Below are 22,400 nucleotides of genomic sequence, written 5' to 3'. Positions count from 1 at the left end.
ACAAAGGCATGTATCAAAAAAATTGAAAGCTTATATTTCAACTTTTATGAGTAATATTTTTATAAGCGAGTTTTATATCTAGTTTGAAAAATTTTCTGTTAATTTCTTAGATTATACTACATATTTGTTTTTGAAAATATTTGAAAATTATATTTTTTTACAAGTTTAAAATTAATAAACCCTGATTCCATTTCAGTGAATTTTTGTCTACTTTGAGGTATCTTTAATGACTTTAATTAGTTCGATATTTCAAATACTTTTGAATTAAAAAGTTTAGTATTTAATTTGTTTAGTTAAAAATGTAAAAAAATCATAACTTTTTGTAAAGCAAAATAGAGCTATATTTGTAAATGTGATCTTTATTTTGTAATAACTAATAAATTATGATTTTTTAAATTAAAAGTAATTTTTGAACTTAAAAAAAGTACTTAATATCAAGCATAAATTAAAAGTAAATTTGTTATTGAAATAATATATCTGCAGATAAATTTGTTAGCCGTTTGTTAATTTTTATTTTTTTCTGTTATATGTCAGACAGAATGGCTCACTGTGAAGAACTTATAGTTGTTATTGGTGCTGGAATCAGTGGTCTTTCATGTGCTCACCACCTCATAAAGAATGGAATAAAAAATGTAAAAGTACTAGATGCAAAAGATAGGATTGGTGGTAGAGTTCACACAGTCAGACCAGAGGGTATTTTATGTTGAATTATATTTAGTATTTTTTTTACATTTTTTTTTAACTTCTCAAAGTTAAAATTTTTTAAATTTTAAACATAATTTAGTTATTCATGGAAAGTTTTAAAAGTTTATTAAAAATAGTTTTACCTAGTTAATATTCAGTTAATATTAGCTTAAAACTCAACTGTATAATATGTTAGACATTAAAAATACTTGTTAAAGTAGTTATGTCATAAAGAGAAATATGTAAAAGAAGCCTTTAATATTATTAATTGTTGTTTATAAAGTTTAAAGTTGAATTAATTTTTTTTTTAAATTCTACCTAACCTAGATTTTTATTTAAGATTCACATATACAGGGTTCCACAAAACCTGGAATCCTGGAAAAACCTGAAAAACTTAGAATTTTATAGTTTAGGCTAAACAAACTTGAGTTTGAGAAATTTTGAAAAAAAAACTGGTAAAACGTGGAGTTTTGAATAAAATCACTAAAAATTTGGAATTTTAAACAATTTTAGCATAGTAAGTAGTAAAATTTTGATTTGAAATAGAAATGTATCAAAAAAATGAAATTATTGTTATTTTTTGTTATCATCAATTTTTTTTTAAATTAAAATCACTTTAAAGATAGCCTTGCAGTATCTTTTCAATGTTGTTATACTATTTAACACAGTTTTTTACCTTAAAATTAGTTTTAAACTAAAAATAAACCCAAAAACGTGTACTTTCAAAAACCTGAAAGAAATTCGAAAAACATGGAAGAATTTTCTCAAAAATTAATTTCAACCCTGCAAATAATACTTAAGTTAAAAGACTCCTGTTACATTGGTCTCTTTATGTTTTAACTATTTAAACAAAGATTAAGAATAGTCTAAGATTCTAAACTGTTTAGTTTTTTGCAAACTTTCATTAAACATTTACTAAACAAAAGTACTTTTAAGTTACCTTCAAGTAATTTTACAAATACTGATTAATGATTAACTTTCCTCAAAAAAATAGTACCAAGAGTAAGACTAAAGTATTAAAAATTTAAAGTTATAGTCGTAATTAAACCTTAAATATTTTTAAGATGAGTTAATCTATGGCTAACAAACTATATTTAGTAAGTTGATTATAGATTCTTTATATGCTGATATAAAACACTAATCAGGGTGGACACTAAACCTGGAATCTTGGAAAAACCCTGAATTTGAAAATTTAGGCTAAAAAAACTTGGAATTTAAGTAGTAAAATTTTGATTTGTTATGAAAAATATATCAAAAAACTAAAAAAAATTGTCATCATTAAAAAATTGTTTTATTAAAGTACACATTCAGCATCTTGTCTTATGTTATACTACTTAGAATAGTTTTTAACCTTAAACTTAACTATAAACTAAAAATATAAAATAATTTGGAAACCAAATGAATAATAGTGCTCAATCTTGAAATAGAGAGCTAAGTTAATTAATAATTTATTGACAAAAATTGCAACCTTACTAACCCGGTTTCACCTAAAAAAGGATCTTCAGAGTTAGGTAGCAATAAAAATGAAGCACACTGATATATATAGAAAAAACAATCAAATTAATTGGCACTAATCAGGCTAAACAGCACTAATTAGACATAAATTAGTAATTAAGTAATTTATAGATATTTTTGAGTGAAAATAATTAATAACTTTATAAAAAAACTTTTTAAAAACTTATTATGCTTAATTAGTAAATTATCATAAAATTTATAAAAGTCTAAAAATTAAAGATTAAGTTTAACATGTAAGATAGTAAAAATAGTAAAAATAAGACACAACAAGCAAACAATAAATCAAAAATAATAAGATCTATAATGAGGACACATAGCAGTTAATTCTTTTCTGATATTTAGTGATTTGATTCTATCTGCTTCTGCTATAGCCATTCTTTCCAGATTGCAGATTGAACAGTTGTCGGCTTTCTTCGGGACTGAGCTTTTAACTTTGTTTAGTACTTGCCAATTGATTTTATCAAAATTGATATTGTTTATAATGGCAAATTTAGATAGCGTAGTTGTTTGGGTTTTTTGAGAACACTGTATTTGTGTTGCTGCCATCTTTTTTTGAAGGATACCCCTGTTGATCCTATGTATTCCTTATTCCTAATAGAAGCCTTATAGATGCCTTTTAGTAAGCATTCTCCTTTAAAATTATTTACTTCAACCCTCCATTTTGCAATTCTGTAAAAACAAATATTGGTAAAAATTTTTTAGATCTTATACGACTTCATTTTCCAAGAAATAACAAACTCCATAAGATCTTTAACAAGAACACCATTAAAATTTCTTATAGTTGCCTTCCAAACCTAAAAAACGTTATAAATACCCATAATAAAAGGATTTTAGATGATTCAAACAAAAAAGATAAGACTTGCAACTGCAGGGACAAAACCAACTGCCCTTTTAAAGGAGAATGCTTACTAAAAGGCATCTATAAGGCTTCTATTAGGAATAAGGAATACATAGGATCAACAGGGGTATCCTTCAAAAAAAGATGGCAGCAACACAAATACAGTGTTCTCAAAAAACCCAAACAACTACGCTATCTAAATTTGCCATTATAAACAATATCAATTTTGCCAAAATCAATTGGCAAGTACTACACAAAGTTAAAAGCTCAGTCCCGAAGAAAGCCGACAACTGTTCAATCTGCAATCTGGAAAGAATGGCTATAGCAGAAGCAGATAGAATCAAATCACTAAATATCAGAAAAGAATTAACCGCTATGTGTCCTCATTATAGATCTTGTTATTTTTGATTTATTGTTTGCTTGTTGTGTCTTATTTTTACTATTTTTTACTATCTTACATGTTAAACTTAATCTTTAATTTTTAGACTTTTATAATTTTTATGATAATTTACTAATTAAGCATAATAAGTTTTTAAAAAGTTTTTTTATAAAGTTATTAATTATTTTCACTCAAAAATATCTATAAATTACTTAATTACTAATTTATGTCTAATTAGTGCTGTTTAGCCTGATTAGTGCCAATTAATTTGATTGTTTTTTCTATATATATCAGTGTGCTTCATTTTTATTGCTACCTAACTCTGAAGATCCTTTTTTAGGTGAAACCTGGTTAGTCGGTTGCAATTTTTGTCAATAAATTATTAATAAACTAAAAATAGAACCAAAAACGTGTATTTTCAAAAACCTGGAAGAAATTTCTCAAAAACCAGTGGCAAGTCTGTACATTACATTAATGTACATATATATTTTACTCTTGTGTGCTTACATATAAACTTGTGAAATATAAAAAATTAAACTTAAGCTCTTACTGAAATTTAATCCTGACTGATGACAATTATTAACAGAAAAGTTCTTTTTTGAGGAAGGTGCTCAGTGGATACACGGTGCAGATGGAAACTCAATTAAAAAAATGGCAGATGAAAACGGAATTTCTTCAGTATTAGAAAACGAGTTAGTATATTAATATCATTGAGTTATAATGCAGATATTATGTTGAATATATTTAACTGTATACTTTAAGCATTAAAAACTCTCACTGGGAAAAAATAGTTTAACAGAGAAAAAGCTATATTTAAACTAAGCTGTATCTAGGGGTAGGGAGTTCAGCACATTTTTTGGTCATATTGTAAAATAGACATTTAAACATATGATTCAGATGTCTTTAGGCTTATTTTAGAAGAATTTAAAGCCAAAAAAAAAACTTAGCAAAAAAAAATTCACATATTTTTTGATTTTCTGACTTAAATAGTAATAAAGTCACTTATAAATGTCCTAGACTTATATTTGTATTTTAAATGAAAGCTTATAATTAAAGACATTTAAGGACATTTCAACTGCTTTTGATGTATGTATTATGACGCCATACTCACACAAAATATGTAAATTTTGTCTGTAAAATTAAAAAAACATAGCTGGTTGTTTAATCTAATTAAAATTTTTTATTGTAAAATGAAACTTTGTAGGTATACTTACTTACCTTCAAAAATTTAGGTGATGTGGTATATATATTAGCTGGATATTTAATGTCATAATTTATTTAGCTATAAATGTTTAAAAAAGCCTTAAATAATTATTCAATTTGCGTAACAACAAAATAACAAAATATTAAAATTTCTAATTTATTCTATTGAAGATAATGTTGTATGGCATTAAAAATCAAGTTAATGATTGAAAAAAAAAAAGACTTATAATAAAGAAATAAAGAAAATTATAAAATAAAACACTATAAAATAAATAATTGCACTGTATCATATAGTATTAAAACTTAACATTACTGCAAAGTTACTGATACTTTTAAAAACAATACTAAAAACAACTTTAACATGAACAATAAAATCTAATGGACTATCCGTTTGAAATAATTAATAAACATAAGTATTGTAAAATTCTAAAAAAATTGTTTCCATACTGCCCTAGTTTTTGATTTCTAAACAGGTAGAGAATATGGATTTGGAAAGTTTTGTTTATCAAATCCACCACGTGCTACTGAGCTCAACTTATTAAGAACTGATGAAGAACTGAACAGACTCCCAACCAATAACTTAGAATCTGAAAGGTACCTTGCTCGATTTGGAAAGCGAGAGCAGTGGCAAAGATTAGAAACCCATGCTTCACAGCAAATAGGAAAATAAATGACTGTACATTACTTATTCTTTTCAAACTAAGCAAACTTTTTTTTCAAACATTTCTTTCTTTTTCAAACATTTTTTAAATAAAGTTGTTAAATTTCTGAATGAGATGAAGCAGGTGTGGGTAGCAGAACAAAATAATTTATAGCTCAAACAGATGAAATAAAAAATTGAAAAGGGGAAGAAAAGGGATCAATACGTGCAGAAGCGTCTCAAACAGTGTTTAAGTTGGGGTGGGCCTGCAGTGAGCGTGGAAGAGCTGCATTCTATTTTGGAATCTTATCCTGATCAAGAGGAAGTTATTGTTTTATTAAGTTAATTTTCTTTAGAGAGTCACACAAATCTGTAGTGTTATACAATCCAGAATTGTTTAAAGTAAATGGTTATATTCAAGAGAAAAGACTTCTAAACTTATGTGCTCTTGTTTTAAAAGATGGTGAGTGCTCTCTGTGTTCTTTACCAACAAACGCTGATGCATTATTTATTGTAGGGGCTTCTTCTCCAAATATAAATAAAGAAAAAAATTATGATGTTGTGGTAGGGCATTGTTATGCCACATTAATTAGTGAAGGGTCATCAAACATAAGGTATATTGCTACTTGTGAATGTGAAAATGATGATGCGACTTACAAAATGGACCACCCCATGAAAGTTCAATGGGGAAGAAGTTAGAAGTGAAAACACCCACCAAACGTTATTTGTTGAACTTGCATTTATAACATAGTCTTGATTGTAAAATTGTTGGGGAATGGAATGTCTTCAATAAAAGATCTATTCCTTTTTTCTGAAAAATCATGTTTGAGTAGTATTATTGGTAGAACAGATGTCTTTTAGAGACACTTAAATGATAGTTGTTTTATTATCTTTATGGGTATTATGTTTACCTAAATTAGTCCATTAGATTTTAGCAATCATGTGACAGTTAGTTTATAGTATTATCTAAAAAAAGTCTATAATTTTTTGCAGTAATGTTAAGTGTTAATACTAATTGATACAGTGCTAAATTTGTTTTATTTTGCAATGGTCTTTATTTACAATCATAATCAATGTTTAATGCCATTACAACATACAACATGATCTTGCATAGAGTAGATTTTAACTTTTTAATATTTTGTTATTTTGTTGTAATGCAAATAGAATATTTATTTAATGTTTCTTTAACATTTATAGCTAAATAAATTATGACATCAAATATCCTGCTAATATATATACCACATCACCTAAATTCTAAAGGTAAGTAAGTATACCTACAAAGTTTCATTTTACAACAAAAACTTATAATTAGATTAAACAACCAGTATTTTCAAAAAGCACCATTTTAGACAAAATTTGCATATATTGTGTGATTATGACATCAGATTACATCAAAAGTAGTTGGAATGTCTTTTAATGTATGTATTTCTTTAAGTATAAGCTTTCATTAAAGATATAAGTTATAAGTGTAGAACATGTGTAAGTGACTTTATTACAATCAGTATTATTAAGTCAAAAAATCAAAAAATATGTGATTTTTTCAAATCAGTTTTTTGGGATTCCACCTTTTATAGTTTTCAAGTTCTTATTGACGGAGCCAAAACACATACGAATCATATGTTTAAATGTGTCCAGTAAATATCACCCAAGTACTCCCTACCAGTGAGTGGTATTTTTGTTAGGGAGTGCACAAAGTTTACTCATTTCAAAAAAATTCCCTAATTTAAAACTTTTCTTTTAAGCTATATAAAAACATTGTTACAAATTCATTTTGAATAGTTTTACTACATAAAGTATTTTAAGCTACTGTTCAAAAAGAAACTTGTTTATTTCAAAACGTAGCATTTTTTAAACAACTATAGCTAATTTGAAAAAATATAATTTGACTCTAGTTTTCTGTACTTACATAAACATAAACTTAAACATAAACCTTATGAGCCAATACTTAACTAATTAGTAATAAACATCAACTTTTATATTAAAAAAAATCTTTTGCAAGCTACAAGGAAAACAATACCAAAGCGATTAATATTTTTTAATTTTTTAATATAAAACAGCTAAATATTTTATCAGATAAATTGCAAAATAAAAAATAAAGTTTAATCAGACTTAGCAAAAAAATTATAAAACAATATACAGATAATAATGTCTAATTTAAAAAAATAATAATCTAAAACATGTAATATTTTTCAAACATCAAACAATTCTCAATACAAATAGGAGTTTGTCAGAATTTGCTTTGAATAGACAGAATTAACAAATTACAAACTTTGAAAATAAAATGCGTAAAATAACCTATAAAAAGATTTAATTATTTAAATAGATAAATTTTAATTTTTATATATAAAAATTATATTATAAAATACACATAATTTTAAAACTAATAAAAAATAGAATGAAAAATTTTCTCAGATTTAGCTTTCAATACACAAAATAAACAAGTAAATCAAAATTTATATAAAATTTATTATTTGTAAACAAACAAAAATAAAACTTATCAAAAAACATATAAAAATTAAGGCCTAACTAATAATAAAAAACTTTAATAATAAAGCATCTATAAACTTTTTTAAACTAAAGAAAAAAACTTGAAATTAAAAAATTCAAATTATTTATTTTAAGAAATTAAGAAAACTAGTTTAATAAAATTTTTACTTTTTTATGTATTTTTTTTAGCTTTGTTACACTATAGGTCTGTAGAAACTTGTTGAAGGAAAAATATGTTATAAAAAAATATTTTATTGAACATAATATAAAATTTTCGTACCATTTGAATCATATTCTTTAGTAATAGAAACATCTGGTGTTCAGCTACTTTTAAACTTGGTCGTTTTAACCTTCAACTTCTTGCTTATTTAATATTTTTAAGTTTTGCAACGTTCTATACAATATCACTGATACTTCTTTACATATTTGTTTTAATAAAAATCTCATAGATAAACAAGATAAACTTTTATTTTATTTTTGATATAATATAATATACTTTTTATAAAATAGAAATATCTATTTATTTTGAAGACATCAGGGTTTAATTAATTCAAAAAAAGTGTTCTGAGTTAATTAAAAACTATCTTAAATGACCTTAAAGTGTCCTGAGTAATAGTTTTTACAAATCCTTAATTTTTTTTTGTTTTTTCAAAGTAAAAATAAAATTGAGTTTATCAATAAAATTGGTAATAAAACAACAAAAAATACAACTCAATTTCATTCAAATCTAAATAAAAGTATGGTGAAATTTTTAAAAGATAATAAATTTAACTGTCAGCCTGAGTTAAAAAAAATACTAAAAATTTCATGAGTTATCCTGGGCTGTACTGAGTCATACTGACAATTTCGAAAACTTTAATATATTCTTAGTTATCCTAAATGTTCTTAGAATTTATTAGTGTCTGGCAATCTTGACATATAACCAGTCTTATAAAAGTTTCAGATACAAAACAAGCATATAAAAAATAAGTTTTTAAAAGTCAGTTTTTCAGAATTTTTTATATATACAAAAAATCTAATTTTTATTTTATTTTAAATCAATTTATTAAAAAGTTTTAGACAATTGTTTTTTAATATCACAAACAGTTTTTAGAGAGTAAACTGTTAAAAACAACATTTTGAAAGTTTATGACCAAAATTTTTCTTATAATTTATCTTGTTTCATTTTTTTCGTTTTAGATAAAATCTTACTTGATGAAATTAAAAAATCTGTTTCCTACAAGCTGTTTAAAGTTTAATTTTACTTAACTTTAAATTTTCTTATTACATTTTTTTAACATAATTCAGAGACCCTTCTTTTGTAACAAGTGGATTTTAATAACTGGATATTAATTTTATTATGAAAAAGATAATTTTTAAATTTTAATTCAAACTTACTAAAATTTTGATCCTATAGCAACCCATATAAGGTTTATTGTTTTTAAAAGTATATAAATAGATAAAATGAAAATAAAATAACTGATAGAAATTAAGAGTCTTAAAGAATATTAAAAAAAAAAGTAAAATAATTGTAAACTAGTTTGATACAAAATTCGATGAACTTTTTGTTTTTACTGGTTGGTACAATAACAATTTTATGATTTGTTTTAGTTTAATGTAAACAAGAAACTGCTTTTACTAAAATTTAAAGTTTACTAAAGTTTAACTTAGTCTTTTTTTAAAGTGAGATTAACATTATATTCACAGTATGCACCATTTATTTATTTTATTATATTTAGTTATTATAATGATTAGTTTCTTTTTTATTTTTTTTGTTTATTTAATTAATTTGTTTATTATTAACATAACTAGTTTTATAATAATAATAATAACAATAATAATAATAATTATTATTATTTGTATGTTTTTATTTATTAGTTTATTTTTATTTTATTAGTAGTTATTTGTTACTTTTTTTATGAATTTTTTTTTGTTCTTGAATCATTATCATAGTATGGTTTAGCTTGATGGTTTGTTTAATAAATGTTAGTATTTTCTTTGTAAAAAAATAGATATTGACTGTCATACTACCACGGTACACAAACAATACTGAGCACTTTTTAAAGCTCAATTTATGTGGAGTCTAGGAATTAAAAATAATCTTATTGAGTTTTGCATTAAAGCCGGTACGAAAATTCAATACATAAAGGATAAAGATAATACATTATGCATATATATTTTTTCTTTCAGGAGGCACGCATATGCCAGTGTCCTTCCCCACGCTACGTCCCTTCTCCCTACCTCTACTGTATCACAACTTTTTTAGTAACAAAATTAAACGTTATTTCTTACACTTTTAATTTTACAAAACAAAATTGGTTACGAATATAAAATAATTAGCTATAAACTAGTTACAGTACTCCTAATAAATTGTAAAGCTATTTGTTATTGTTAATCTAATTTTTCAAATACAAGATTATTCAAATATATTATTTTACTGTGTTAACTTTTTTTTATGAATCTAATCTCATTTGAAAAACAAATGTTTCTTGACTTTTCATTGTTTGATTAGTATCTAATGATAACACTTTGTTGTCATTAATTTTCATTGAAAGTTTTGTTTATCATTCCTGAAGTATTTTTATTAATTAAAAGTCCAATGAAAGTGTTCCTACAAATTCAGGATAACTCGGGCTAGTTTGAAATTTTAAAATGTTCCATGTTATATTGGTTATTTTTGAGAAACTTTTTTTTTTCAATAAGTTTGAGTTGATTTAGTTTTAATTATTTTAATAGTTTATTGGTAACTCATCTTATACTAGTTATTTTGTTAATTTTATGATGTTTACTTAAACTTTAAGTAAAAATATCAAGCTTTTCGGCTAGGTCTACTTCAACTATAACAGAAATATTCTCAGTTTCATGTAAACATTAAGTGTGAAAGCATATATTTACTGTTCTGCTCTTAATTATTCAAAGGTAAAGTATATATTTTAGAATTTTTCAAATTTATGTACTTCTGAAATACTGTTGGAAAAAATTATAAAACTTAATTTGCTTTTTCTTTAACTTTTTTTAGTATTCTAAATATGACTTAAATCAGAATATGGGTAAAAATCTATTGTAAGGGATATTAAAGTTAAACCAATTTTTTTATTTTACAAACATAACAAAGTTTTTTTTTTAAATATTGTAAGGAATGTTTACTATTAAATATTCCAAAATACGTAGGAGAAGATATATCTTTACCGTTTTGAATTTTTTCTCCCATAAGGAACCTACTTTACGCTCCATCTTTAACCACTTATGTCTCAAAAATTAGTTTTAATATTTTAAAGCTGTGAAAAGTAACTTAGAGCTTAGTTAAAACTCTAGAAAATAAAATCAAGTAAAAAAAAGTGATTTACACAGGGTGGCCACTAAACCTGGAGTTGTGGAAAAACCTGGAATTCGGCAATTTAGACTAAAAAAACCTGGAAAAACCGGGGATTTTAAACAATTTTTACATGTTAAGTAGTAAAATTTTGATTTAAAACGAAAAATATATCATATAGATATTTTTTTTTTTGTTATCATAGTTCTTTTTTGTTTTGAAATACGTTCAAAGTAGTTTTACATTATCCTTTTAATGTTGTTGTACTATTTAACTCAGTTTTTTAACTTAAACCTAACTTTAAACTATAAGTAGACAAAAAAACGTGTACTTTTAAAAATCTGGAAGAATTTCAGAAAACCTGGAAGACATTTCTCAAAAACTAGTGGCCATCCCGTTGCACCATCCCCTTTCTTTTATGCCCACAATATAAATAAGTTTTAAATAAATAACAGTATATAATCTAACAAGCGAAGTATAATAAAGTAAAGTTTAGTAATAATTTTAAGTTTACTGTCTGCATTTAACATAACTATTTTTAATATGTTCAGAAAAAAAGAAGTGTATTTTGAGGCGGAAGGAAAATTAGATTCGAATTCTGACCGCTATAAACGGCTAGTCAAAGCTGAAGAGGTAAGTTTAAACTACGTTATATTTTCTATTTTATTTGAGTAAAAAGTTATAGAAAAAATATACAGTCAATTAATCCAAACTAATTAATTGCTTTAATTTACTAGTTTAAAAAGGTTTAGCAAGTAAAATAAGATAAGTTGTCATGCTTAAAATTAAATGTTTTCTATGTTTTCAGAAAAACTAATAGTATTTAAAAATAAAGGTTTCGATGACAACAACTAAATAAACACAGTAATTTCGAAAATAATTAATACAAAAATTAGATATATCTCTGTTAGTATAACACGCTTAGAAATTTAAAAACCAATACTTTTGAAGTTTTAGTAAAAGCAAGTATGTTATCCACTGTTTTATTTGTTGTTTCAAATACTTTTACATCATCAATTGTTCAAGTTTACTGTTCAGCACCAACTTAATCCAAACTGGTTTTTTATCTTTAAACAGGCTTCTAGTCTAACTGATAGTTTATATTTTAGTTAATATTTTCTTATAAGTTTAGATCAGGGGTCAGCAAGCATTTGGTGGTCGTAGGCTAAAATTTGATTATAAAAATATTCGCGGGCCGTAGTTGTAATTTTAGCTATTGCTCTCAATTCCGAACTTCAGAATATCTAGAGTAACTTTTCAAAATTTTGTCGGCGAGCCTCATTTGCATGTTCACCTGGTTTAGATGATTATGTTATAGTTGTATTTTTATAAAAGTTTTCTTTAATTTCTATTGATATTTCTTTCCTATAAGTTTTTGCTTGATTTAAATAAATTTTAATGATGTTTAGGTCTTATTTCTTGTCTATATTTAAGTATCATACTTTTGTTATTAGAGTCTCCTCCTTTTGTATAGTTACCATTTTGTGCAATTTGTTGCTGGTTTAATAGTTCTGAAAACAGCATTATTTTAAATTAACTTATTTATTTAAAATGTAGGTATATATACTGGAAATTGTTGAATTTCCAAAATTTTTGTTATTTATTTGATTATGAAAAAAATTGGTTTAAAAGAACCATAAAAAAAGCTGTCTCAACTCTTTTGAAAAACAAAAAACAACAGATTTAGAGATCTTTCGTTTATTATGTGTTTGTTTTTCAAAAGAGTTGAGACAGCTTTTTTCTACGGTTTTTTTAAACCAATTTTATTACATGTAAGTCACATTATTCAAAGCTGTCCAATTTTTAATATAAGAAAGGCAGACTACCTTCAAACCTATCATTTTAAATTAATTTAACAAGGTAGAAGAAAATAATTAATGGCATGTTATGTGTTTTGTTTAGAACACTACTAAAATATTTAAGATTGTAAAATATTATAGTTTTTTTTTTCTATTATTATACAAAGCCACTTATTTAAAATATTTAACCGTTTTTTAATGAATTAAGACTATTTTTTAGTTTACAAAGTAGTAAATATTTATCCAAATAAAAGTCTAGCTGATACTGCAAATTGTGTTTTTTACTTTATAAGTTTCACATGTTGTACAAGTAAAAAGTAGTACTAAAGTCCAAGCTATAAGTCTTGTTTACTACAACAATAAGTTATATTCGAATTATATTTTTTTTAGAGACTTGACTCATCTGTTAAACAAAAACTGATGACATCACTTACTTTTACGTCATACTATTTTAACACTATTTTTTTATATATAAAATATTTGTTTTCTTAAGTAAAAATGAATAAGTGCTAAAAAGTTAGTTTAAAGAAATATACTTAACATATCACTATGAAGTTAGTTTATTATAAAAAATTGAAAAGAAAAAAATTATATATTTTTTTGAGATACTCAAAAATGTATTTGCTAATTATATCATTTATAGCAGGGTTTCCTAAACTATTTTTCATAATCGCACCCTTTCCTTTATTCAAAGAATGGCAGGCATTTGATGGTCGTTGTCTAAGTTTAAAAAATTCATAGTTTTAGTTACAACGTCATCTTTTTTATACTCTTAATTAAAAACTCCAAAATGTCTTTTGTAAGTTTAATGTTTACGTATTACTAGTTATTACCCCCAACGGTTTTTATCATCCTCTATTTTTACTCTCATTATAAACTCCAGAATATCTTGTGTAGTTAATTACCAAGTTACTTTTTTTCCGCCTTACTAGTTTTAAGGGTCAAATACTATATAGCAAACTATAAAAAGTAAAACTTCTATAACCGCTTGAAATTTATAATCACCCACCTCTTTTCCCTCTTATGATATTGACTAAGCTATTTGGTTTGTTTTAAAAGTATATTAACATATGTAAAATATAATGTTTATTTTCAAAATCTTGTAAAATTTAAATAAGAAGAGTAATTAAAAAATTAAAAAGTAATTAACTATTAAAATTAAAAAGAAATAATTATAAAACTTCTTGGTATTTTTAAGAAAAACATGAGTATAGTTTAAGGTTTTAAATCAATTAAAAATTTCAATTGATAATAAGTTTAACATTTATAAAATTATTCCCGTTAGTTTGAGTTAACTAATAAAACATTAGACTTAATTTTGAGTTAATAATATTACTCAGACATTCAACGATATACTGAAAAATGCAGAGGAAGGTAAAGGTGTAGATGATTGCGGTCAAGATTTGCTGTCTTACTTAAAAAAAGCTTGGAAAGACAAGTATATTGAAGTTTACAACCAATCTACCACAAAACTGTTTAATGTGCTTCTTAACCTGCAAAACATTATTGAGGGGTTTGTTTATTGAATTGTTTTTGTTAGTAAAGAGCATTGTGAATAACATTGTAGAAAAGACTACCCTTATCTTTAAACTAGTATTAGTTACGTTACGTGCTGTCGTCTTTTAATAACATCTACATTTAATTATTTTGTTATATTTTTGTTTCTTTATTATCTAATTGGTTATATAAATAGTTTATAAATGTTTGCGTTTTTTGTAAATGAATTTAAACACTAAAAACTTCTTTCATTTACAGGTGTGATAACCTTGATACAGTAGACCTTGCTTCTTATAGCCAATTCGCATACTGCATGGGTGGAGACTTATCAGTCACTGGTGGTTTAGACCAAATGCTTTATAAATTAAAAGAAAATATACCTGACGATAAAATACTTCTCAAAAGAATGGTTTGTAATGTTAATTGGAGCTGCAATCAGTATCATAACAAGGTATTTAATATTTAACAAATCAAGTACAAGATTTAAGGCTATAAAGAGGTTGCACTTATTTTCACAGCATTGTCTCTAAAAAAGCAGTCTATTTTAATGAAAATCTAAGAAAGTATGTTGATTTAATTAATAATATTTTATTTTAATAAAGAAACATTTTATAAGAAGTTTTCGTAAACAAGTTATTTGAGAAATAGATAGGTATATATCTATATTAAACAGACACTAACTTTTATAAATTGGAATTTTTTATGGCGGAATTATGTACTTGGCACAGAAAAAAAAACAACCCAATTAGTTAGACTTTGTTTTTATTTCAAGATTTCTAAGTATTTAGATAATTTAGGAACAGCTACTTTTAGCTATTATCTATTGTGTATTTTTACTTACTGTTTTAGGCCTAGAGGGGGTCCATCTTGATTTTTACGAGTTTATCTGAGCTATCAGGCAGTTTTAACCGCTTTACAAAATTCAAAGTAACTTTTGAGATATGAGCAATCAAAGTCGGTGACCTCAATAAGTTTCTTGTAGAAGGCGCAAATCTAAAACGAAAAAAAATACTATTTCACTAAAATCTATCTTATCCTTGTTTTTTAAATAATCTTCTTCAAATTATACAGTAGGTCCATCACTTATATTTAAATCGATTCAATTATGGATTTTTATTAATTTTGAAAAATAAAGTTATATTCAATAAAAACACCAATTTTTTGATTTTTTTATCTAAAACTTTAGTTTCTTAATTTTTTGTAAAACTATTGTTTAAAGTCTTTTAAACTATAAAAGGAATGTTTCCTAAAAATTTTAGGTCTCTAGCTGAAAAATGAAGATAGGTTTTTAGTGATTTTTAAAGTTTCCGAGAAAATTGAAGATGAAAAAATTGTGGTCCATTTGTTCTATAAAACTTCTATATCTCAAAAACTGATTAAAATTTATATATCCTATAAAAACTGGCTTGTACTTATACAGTGTAGTAGAAATTTTGAAAATGTAAAGGGGATGTTATGTTAAACAATTTTAAAAAAATGTATAATAAAAAACCTTCGATATTTGAACTATCCAATAACATATTGAACTCACCGACTGATATGATGTTTTTTAACACGAACTAAAATAAGTGCAAGTTGAGTTAAGGCCATTTTTTTTACAAAAACTAATATGACTCTTATTATAAACTTTCATAAAATATAATAAGCTTTCATATAAGAGTTTTTAAATTTCTTACCTTCATATTAGTACCAAAACACAAAATTAACTAACGTCAATAAACTAAACAAGTTGAAAAGTATTTTTACGAAGTCCAAAAAGAAAATAATTTTATACTTACTGATTTAACTAGAGAATAACGTGAAATTCAAAAGTTATTAAAGTAAATTGTTATTTGCACATAATTATATAAACATTCATAAACCTTCAACATTTACATTACAGTTCATCATACGCATGTATTAAAATAGTCATGCCGTTGTACAAAAGCATGAAAAAAACATGTGTGCTCACACAACTCACTATTGTATATTTTAAAAGCCTCAAATTTTTGCATTTGTCACTTTTTGTGCACTTAAACAAAGTAAAGTTTAATATCTGCATTGCCAGTATATTCACGCAATTTCCGTAATGCCTAAGATCATTAATATTTTCTTATAGAGGATTAAGTAAAAAACAAATAACACCGGAAGTGCAAGTTTTTAAAAATATATATAAATTTAAGTTCTGCCTAACTAAAACTAGAAGTATTGTACTTTGCTAAGCAAAGTAAGTTGTATAATCTTTTATTGAATGCCATAGGAGGGGGGAGTCAACCACTTTTTTTTTACAACTTGATCTTATTTAGTAGAATTTTAACTAAACTTCAAGTTGCTTTTAAATACTTTTAATATTGAAAGTAACTTTCTAAATCTAAGTCAGAGAGTACAATAGGCTCCTTATGAATGAAAAAAATTAAAATGGTAAAAAAATTAAAATCACAAAAAATCTATCTTCTCCAACGAGTTTTGAGATAAACATCTCAAACTTCCAAAAATGTTTTTCTTGATTTATGTATAGAAATCTAAAGTCCTTAATTTTAAAGTATTAAACTGAAAAAAATGCATGTTTTTGTTTGTATTTGAAAAAAATTGAGTCAAAAATATAACAATTCCTTCGAGATATTTCAAGAAACATTTCCTGAAAACTTGAGGTATTTATCTCAAAAAACGTTGGAGAAGAAAAATTTTCAGTGTTTTCTATTTATTCACTGTTTTAGTTTTCTTCTCTTATAATAAACCTACTGTACTCTCCGACTTTAAGCTGCTATATCTCAAAAATTAGTTTGAGTATAAAAATTGTGTAAAAAGCAACTTGAAGCTTACTTAAAAACTACAAAATAAGATCAAGTTGTTAAAAATGTAATTTATCCCCTGTGGCATTAAATAATTTACTGTAGCTGATTATACTTAGATGGTGTTTTTTGTTAGTCATCATTTAAAATTTTTTTAATTGACTCATTATAATATGTTCTTATAAAGTTATTATTTAAGTTTTCTCAAACTATGTTTCTAAACTAGTTTTATCTCACAAAAAACTTTTTTTTTGCAAAAAATATGGTCAAAACAGTTTTTAATCACAGATTTGAATAATTAATTTTGGAGGCTTCTCCTTGGTTTAAAAATGTAATTAAATTGAAAATAAATTTTCAGCTATAATAAGACAACAAATTAACAATAGTTTACGTTAAGGATACTCTTATTAAAAAAAACCATATAAAAAGAGTATATTGATAAATAAATAACTTCAGTTGAGTATAATAAAAAAAATTAAGTTATTATAGCATAATAAGTATTTTGTTTCAGTGTTTTTAAGCAATTTGATTTGTATGTTACATAACAATTTAATTTTAATGTAATGTTGTTAAAATTTATATAAGTATGTAGTTGTTTTGTTAACAATGTAATTAATTTAATGTCATATAATACATTTTGTAATCAGGTTGTAGTGAAGGCGTTTAACATAGAAACAAGAAAAGATGAGTTCTACTTAGCTGATTATGTAGTGTGCACAACACCGCTAGGATTTTTGAAAGCAAACCATGATACATTCTTCACACCTCACCTTCCAGCCCATAAAATTGAAGCTATTGAAAAGTATGTTGGATTGTGAAGTAATTCGTATATATTTTTACAAAAAATACTTGAATCAATAAGCCTCAGCATTTAAAGTTTTATATCAATTAAGTTTGCTCAACATAAATAAAATTTCAAGTAAAAACTTATAATTTTAATTAATAAAATTCTTAGTTTAAACTAGTTTTTGGTTAATGTAGAAAAACTTTGGATTTTTTTTATGTAAATTTTTATTATGATACATGAAATGTTTAAGTTTATTAATAACTTAATACATATTTTACCTAGCATTATTCATAAAATTTCTGATTCTAGTTTTCAAAACAATTAAAGTTCTCAACTTCAGCAAATAACCTTTGTTGTTTTTTTGCTTTTTTTTTTGTTGTTGAGCTCCGCAATATATTACTGTCTTGTAAAAAGTTTTAAAAAAAGTAATTGTCAATTTTTTAAAATACTGATTAAATTAAATTTATATTTTAGTTTCCTGTATACAGTTAAGCTACACTTGTTTCTAAGTACAAAAAAGACATGCAAAAGGTTAATTAATCGAAAAATATTTTAGACTAGGCTTCGGTAGTGTAACAAAAGTTTTAATGAGATTTGAAGAAAACTTGTGGAAGAAATGTCCAGTCACCCTGCACTTATTGAGAAACGAACCTGGTAAATTTGGCAACTACTCGGCCATGATCACCAGATGCCACACTAACCACGAAGTTTTTATGACGGTTTGAACATGCGTTTAACTACTACTATTTTAGTTTAAGATAATTTCTCAATATGATTTTTTTTGCAAGCTGTTTGCGTTCTAATTATTTTTTTAATTTTATTTAAAACTGTATTAATATTTAATATTATCTTTGTAATTATTTTTTTTAATGATAATTATTGGTTTACGTGCAAATTATCTTAACAATAAAAAACATGAATTATAATTATAACACAATTTATATTAATTATATAAACTCATTACTGAAATTAAATGCCAGTAAACCTACTATAGTTCTAATTATTTTATAAAAAGTAAAATAAAATGTCAGTTTTTAAAGTAAATCTGAGTATAGAAAGTTCTTTTAACCAAAAAATATAATACAGAACTCAAAAATATACGTAGTTACATTAACGACGAAAATTATCTTTATTATTTTTTTAGTTGTGGTTAAGCGGAGAAGATGCCGTTAATATTGAGCGAATAAACGAGGACAAATTAAAAGTAGAACTAGTTGAAGACTTAAGAAAATGTTAGATTCAGTTGACTTAAATATTTCAGTGATATAACACAGTTTATTCAAATAAACGAGTTTTAATAGTTAATTAAATATAGTATAAGTTAGTTTTAAGATTGATAACTTGAGTAAAGTTTAATTAAATTAAAATGTATATTGAAATATTATAATTGTTATAGTTATTCCGAAGCTACCAACACCATCTTACATGCATGTATCACGGTGGAAGAGTGACCCCTACACAAGGGGAGCATATACTTACATACACGTTGGATCTAATCCCCAGCATCTCAACTATATGAGCCAGCCACTTTTTGTTAACAACAGTCACAATGGTGTGTTTAAGTATAATATTATGTGATTTTTTTAGAGTTATCATATAAGTTTTGTTGAAAGATATTTTATACAGAAGTTTGAGACACAAGACGTTCATAAATAATTTAATTAGGTACAATATAAAATATGTTTTAGCTAATCCTTATCAATTAAAATTGTTAGTAACTAACTACAAATATATTTTGAGCTAGCAAACACTTATCGTTACGTCATAAGTACACAATTAATAATAACTAAACAAGATAAAGATTAAAAATCAGCTACAATAATTATTTATTTTAATTAAACATATATTTCAATAAAAAATTGTTAGATGAACTTTAAAAACACTATAATAATGTATAGATATAAAGTTATATCTTTTTATAGAAAAAACTTAACTAGTCACAATAAAAACTTATTTTAGGTTACATTATCGTTGATATTTACTTTTAAGTTAAATGTATAAGGAAAAATTTGAAAAACATACAAATGTTTAATAAAAAAAAATTATAGTTAAGGCATTTAAATATAATAATAATAAGCGCCAAAAACACATTTGAAAAATTAGGGTTGTAGCACACTTAAATTGAATTAAAAATAAAACACGGGCTGATTTGCCTAATTTTAACCTTTTTTTAAAGCAAAACTTAGATTAGTTTTAGTTTTAAATTTGTTGAAATTGATTTGTCTTCTTATAATAATTAGTAATTCGTTTAATTTACGCTGTTTCATTTAGTTTTACTTAATTTTATAGAAGTAAAGCTTAATAGTTAAATATTCCAAATATTTATTATTGTAACAATTTAATTTTGAATTGTCTTCATTAGCTCAGTCTTATTTAGTCTTCTAGATAGTTTTGATTTCGGCCAACTATTATGTTTCAAAAACCGGCATATGAAATAAATGCTCTTTTTTAAACTATAACTCTAATAACTTATACTTAAGAAGCACAAATTTTGGTTTAAACCAGGGTTTCCAAAACTTTTTTTCATGAACGCCCATATTGTTGTTATATAAAGTAAAATATAAATATAAAAATATAAATTTTAGATATATATTTTTGGATGTAAATTACAGTTTTGTTTATTAAAGTTAGGCTTAATTTATTATGATATGATTAGTGAAATTATAAAAAAGTTATTTAAATATTTGAATAAAAAATATTTATGTTAACTACTATTTCTTTTCCTGCTAACTACAGGGTTGTCACTTTACCTGGAAACCTTGAAAAACCTGGAATTTGACAATTTAGGCAAAAAAAACCTGGAAAAACCTGGAATTTCGAACAAAAACCACTAAAAAACCTAGAAAAATCCGGAATTTTAACAATTTTCGCATGTTCAGTAGTAAAATTTCAATTTAATTCAAAAAATATATCATATAAGTAAAAAATTTTAGTCTTCATCAAAAATGTTTTATAATAAAAAAACATATTTAAAGTAGCTTTACAGTATCTTTTCAATGTTTTTATACTATTTAACACGGTTTAACTTAACTCTAAACTATAAATAGACACAAAAATGTGTACTTTTAAAAACTAGGAAGAAATTTCGAAAACCTGGAAAAATTTTTGAAAAAACGTGTGGCAACCCTGTAACTAGTACAGTTATAGGTGCATTCAAGTTTACTAAATATCGTTCATTTTAAACAAAGTTAATTTAAGAACTGTTTACTAGTTGTAACTTTAATAAAAAATACTATAAACTACTTAAAAGAGTTTATTAATAGAAATAGTTTTTACTAAAGAGTTTTTATTGCCCTCTCCTTTGCACATTAAAAAAAAAGTTAAGCATTTTTTAGTATGTTCAAAAAATCCAAATAACGCAGGTGCCTCAAAAGAAAAAGTTCTGTTTGCAGGAGAGGCAACTCACCCAAACTTTTATTCAACGATACACGGTGCTTTTGACAGTGGCAAAAGAGAGGCATTAAGAATAACCTGCTTTATCAAGCAATCATCTAATAAAAACTCATATAACCTTCCTGGTAGTCACAACACGTCTGCTAAAAGTTCCGCCTCTTCTATTAGAAAGAAACTTATCAATCAGAAAAAAGTTAATTAAATAGTAAAGCGTTTTATTTGACCTAAACATAAAAAAAATCTAGCTTAAGATTTTAACACCGGTAACCAAAAGTAACCAATTATTGATTGTTGTAAAAATTGCATTATAACTGTTAAAAGTTCATTTTACTGCTGATTCACATGTTTAATTCAAATTATACTGCTCAAATTCAAAATACATATTCCAATCATTAAAGTCATATGATAGCCTTGTTGTTTTTGTGCAATTATTTTTTTATTGTTTTGTACTTGTAAAATCGTTTTAATTTTTACTACTGTGAAATAAATTTTGTCTGTGAAACTTTTATTTTCTAAACAGTTTGTGTTTAGTTATAGTGTAGATCTACATTTTATATTGTAATTACGAATGTAATTAATGACACATGAGAAAATTGAAACCTGGAGTTTTTAATCTTGTAAGTTAGTATTTTAAAATTAGAATACTGTTAGTTTTGGCTAACTGTAACTATTATTGAAAATTAACTCAAGACAGCTCAGGTTTGGTTGAAAACTACTTTTTCAGAAATTCATTTTAGTAGTATTTAAGTTACACTAAGTCAGTCTACTTGTATAAATTGTTTTGTATGTTTTAGCAATGAAAGTACTCCTATTATTTTTTGTACTCTTTTACAATTTAAGTTTTAAGACTTTTGCTATATAAATGACTAGTTTTTAATGTTTTGTTATACTTGATAGTCTAAATTTTACGTTGAATCAAATGAAACAAGTTGCTATAAGGTAAAACCAGTGATCCATAGCTGGTGGTATTAAGTTTATAAAGAAGTATTTAGGTAAATGCTTTTCAAATAAATGTGTAAAAAGAGATATGTACTTGTCTAAAGGTAAAAAACCTAATATTTACGAAAATGGACCTGCATTGACTTTTGAGCTCAGTAATTTGTGGTTTTAAATAA

The 22,400-nt window shown here is 24.7% G+C and overlaps 1 protein-coding gene across 1 annotated transcript; it reads left to right on the top strand.

Moving 5' to 3' along the window:
• Positions 1-490: 490 nt before the first annotated feature.
• On the top strand, positions 491-21,756 carry LOC145829496 (peroxisomal N(1)-acetyl-spermine/spermidine oxidase-like). Its single transcript, XM_082937310.1, has 10 exons — positions 491-693; positions 4,003-4,108; positions 11,590-11,671; positions 14,178-14,350; positions 14,593-14,785; positions 17,753-17,907; positions 18,449-18,611; positions 19,037-19,124; positions 19,289-19,444; positions 21,255-21,756. Exons 1-10 carry the CDS (start codon positions 528-530, stop codon positions 21,485-21,487), a joined length of 1,515 nt encoding a protein of 504 aa, XP_082793436.1. The 5' UTR covers positions 491-527; the 3' UTR covers positions 21,488-21,756.
• Positions 21,757-22,400: the final 644 nt, after the last annotated feature.

The sequence above is a fragment of the Thalia democratica genome, chromosome 2, assembly GCF_965202585.1.
Source record: "Thalia democratica chromosome 2, ktThaDemo2.hap1.1, whole genome shotgun sequence".
NCBI classification, from domain to species: domain Eukaryota; kingdom Metazoa; phylum Chordata; class Thaliacea; order Salpida; family Salpidae; genus Thalia; species Thalia democratica.
The sequence above is the reverse complement of the archived record's forward strand: the minus strand, read 5'-3'. Positions and strand labels throughout refer to the sequence as shown.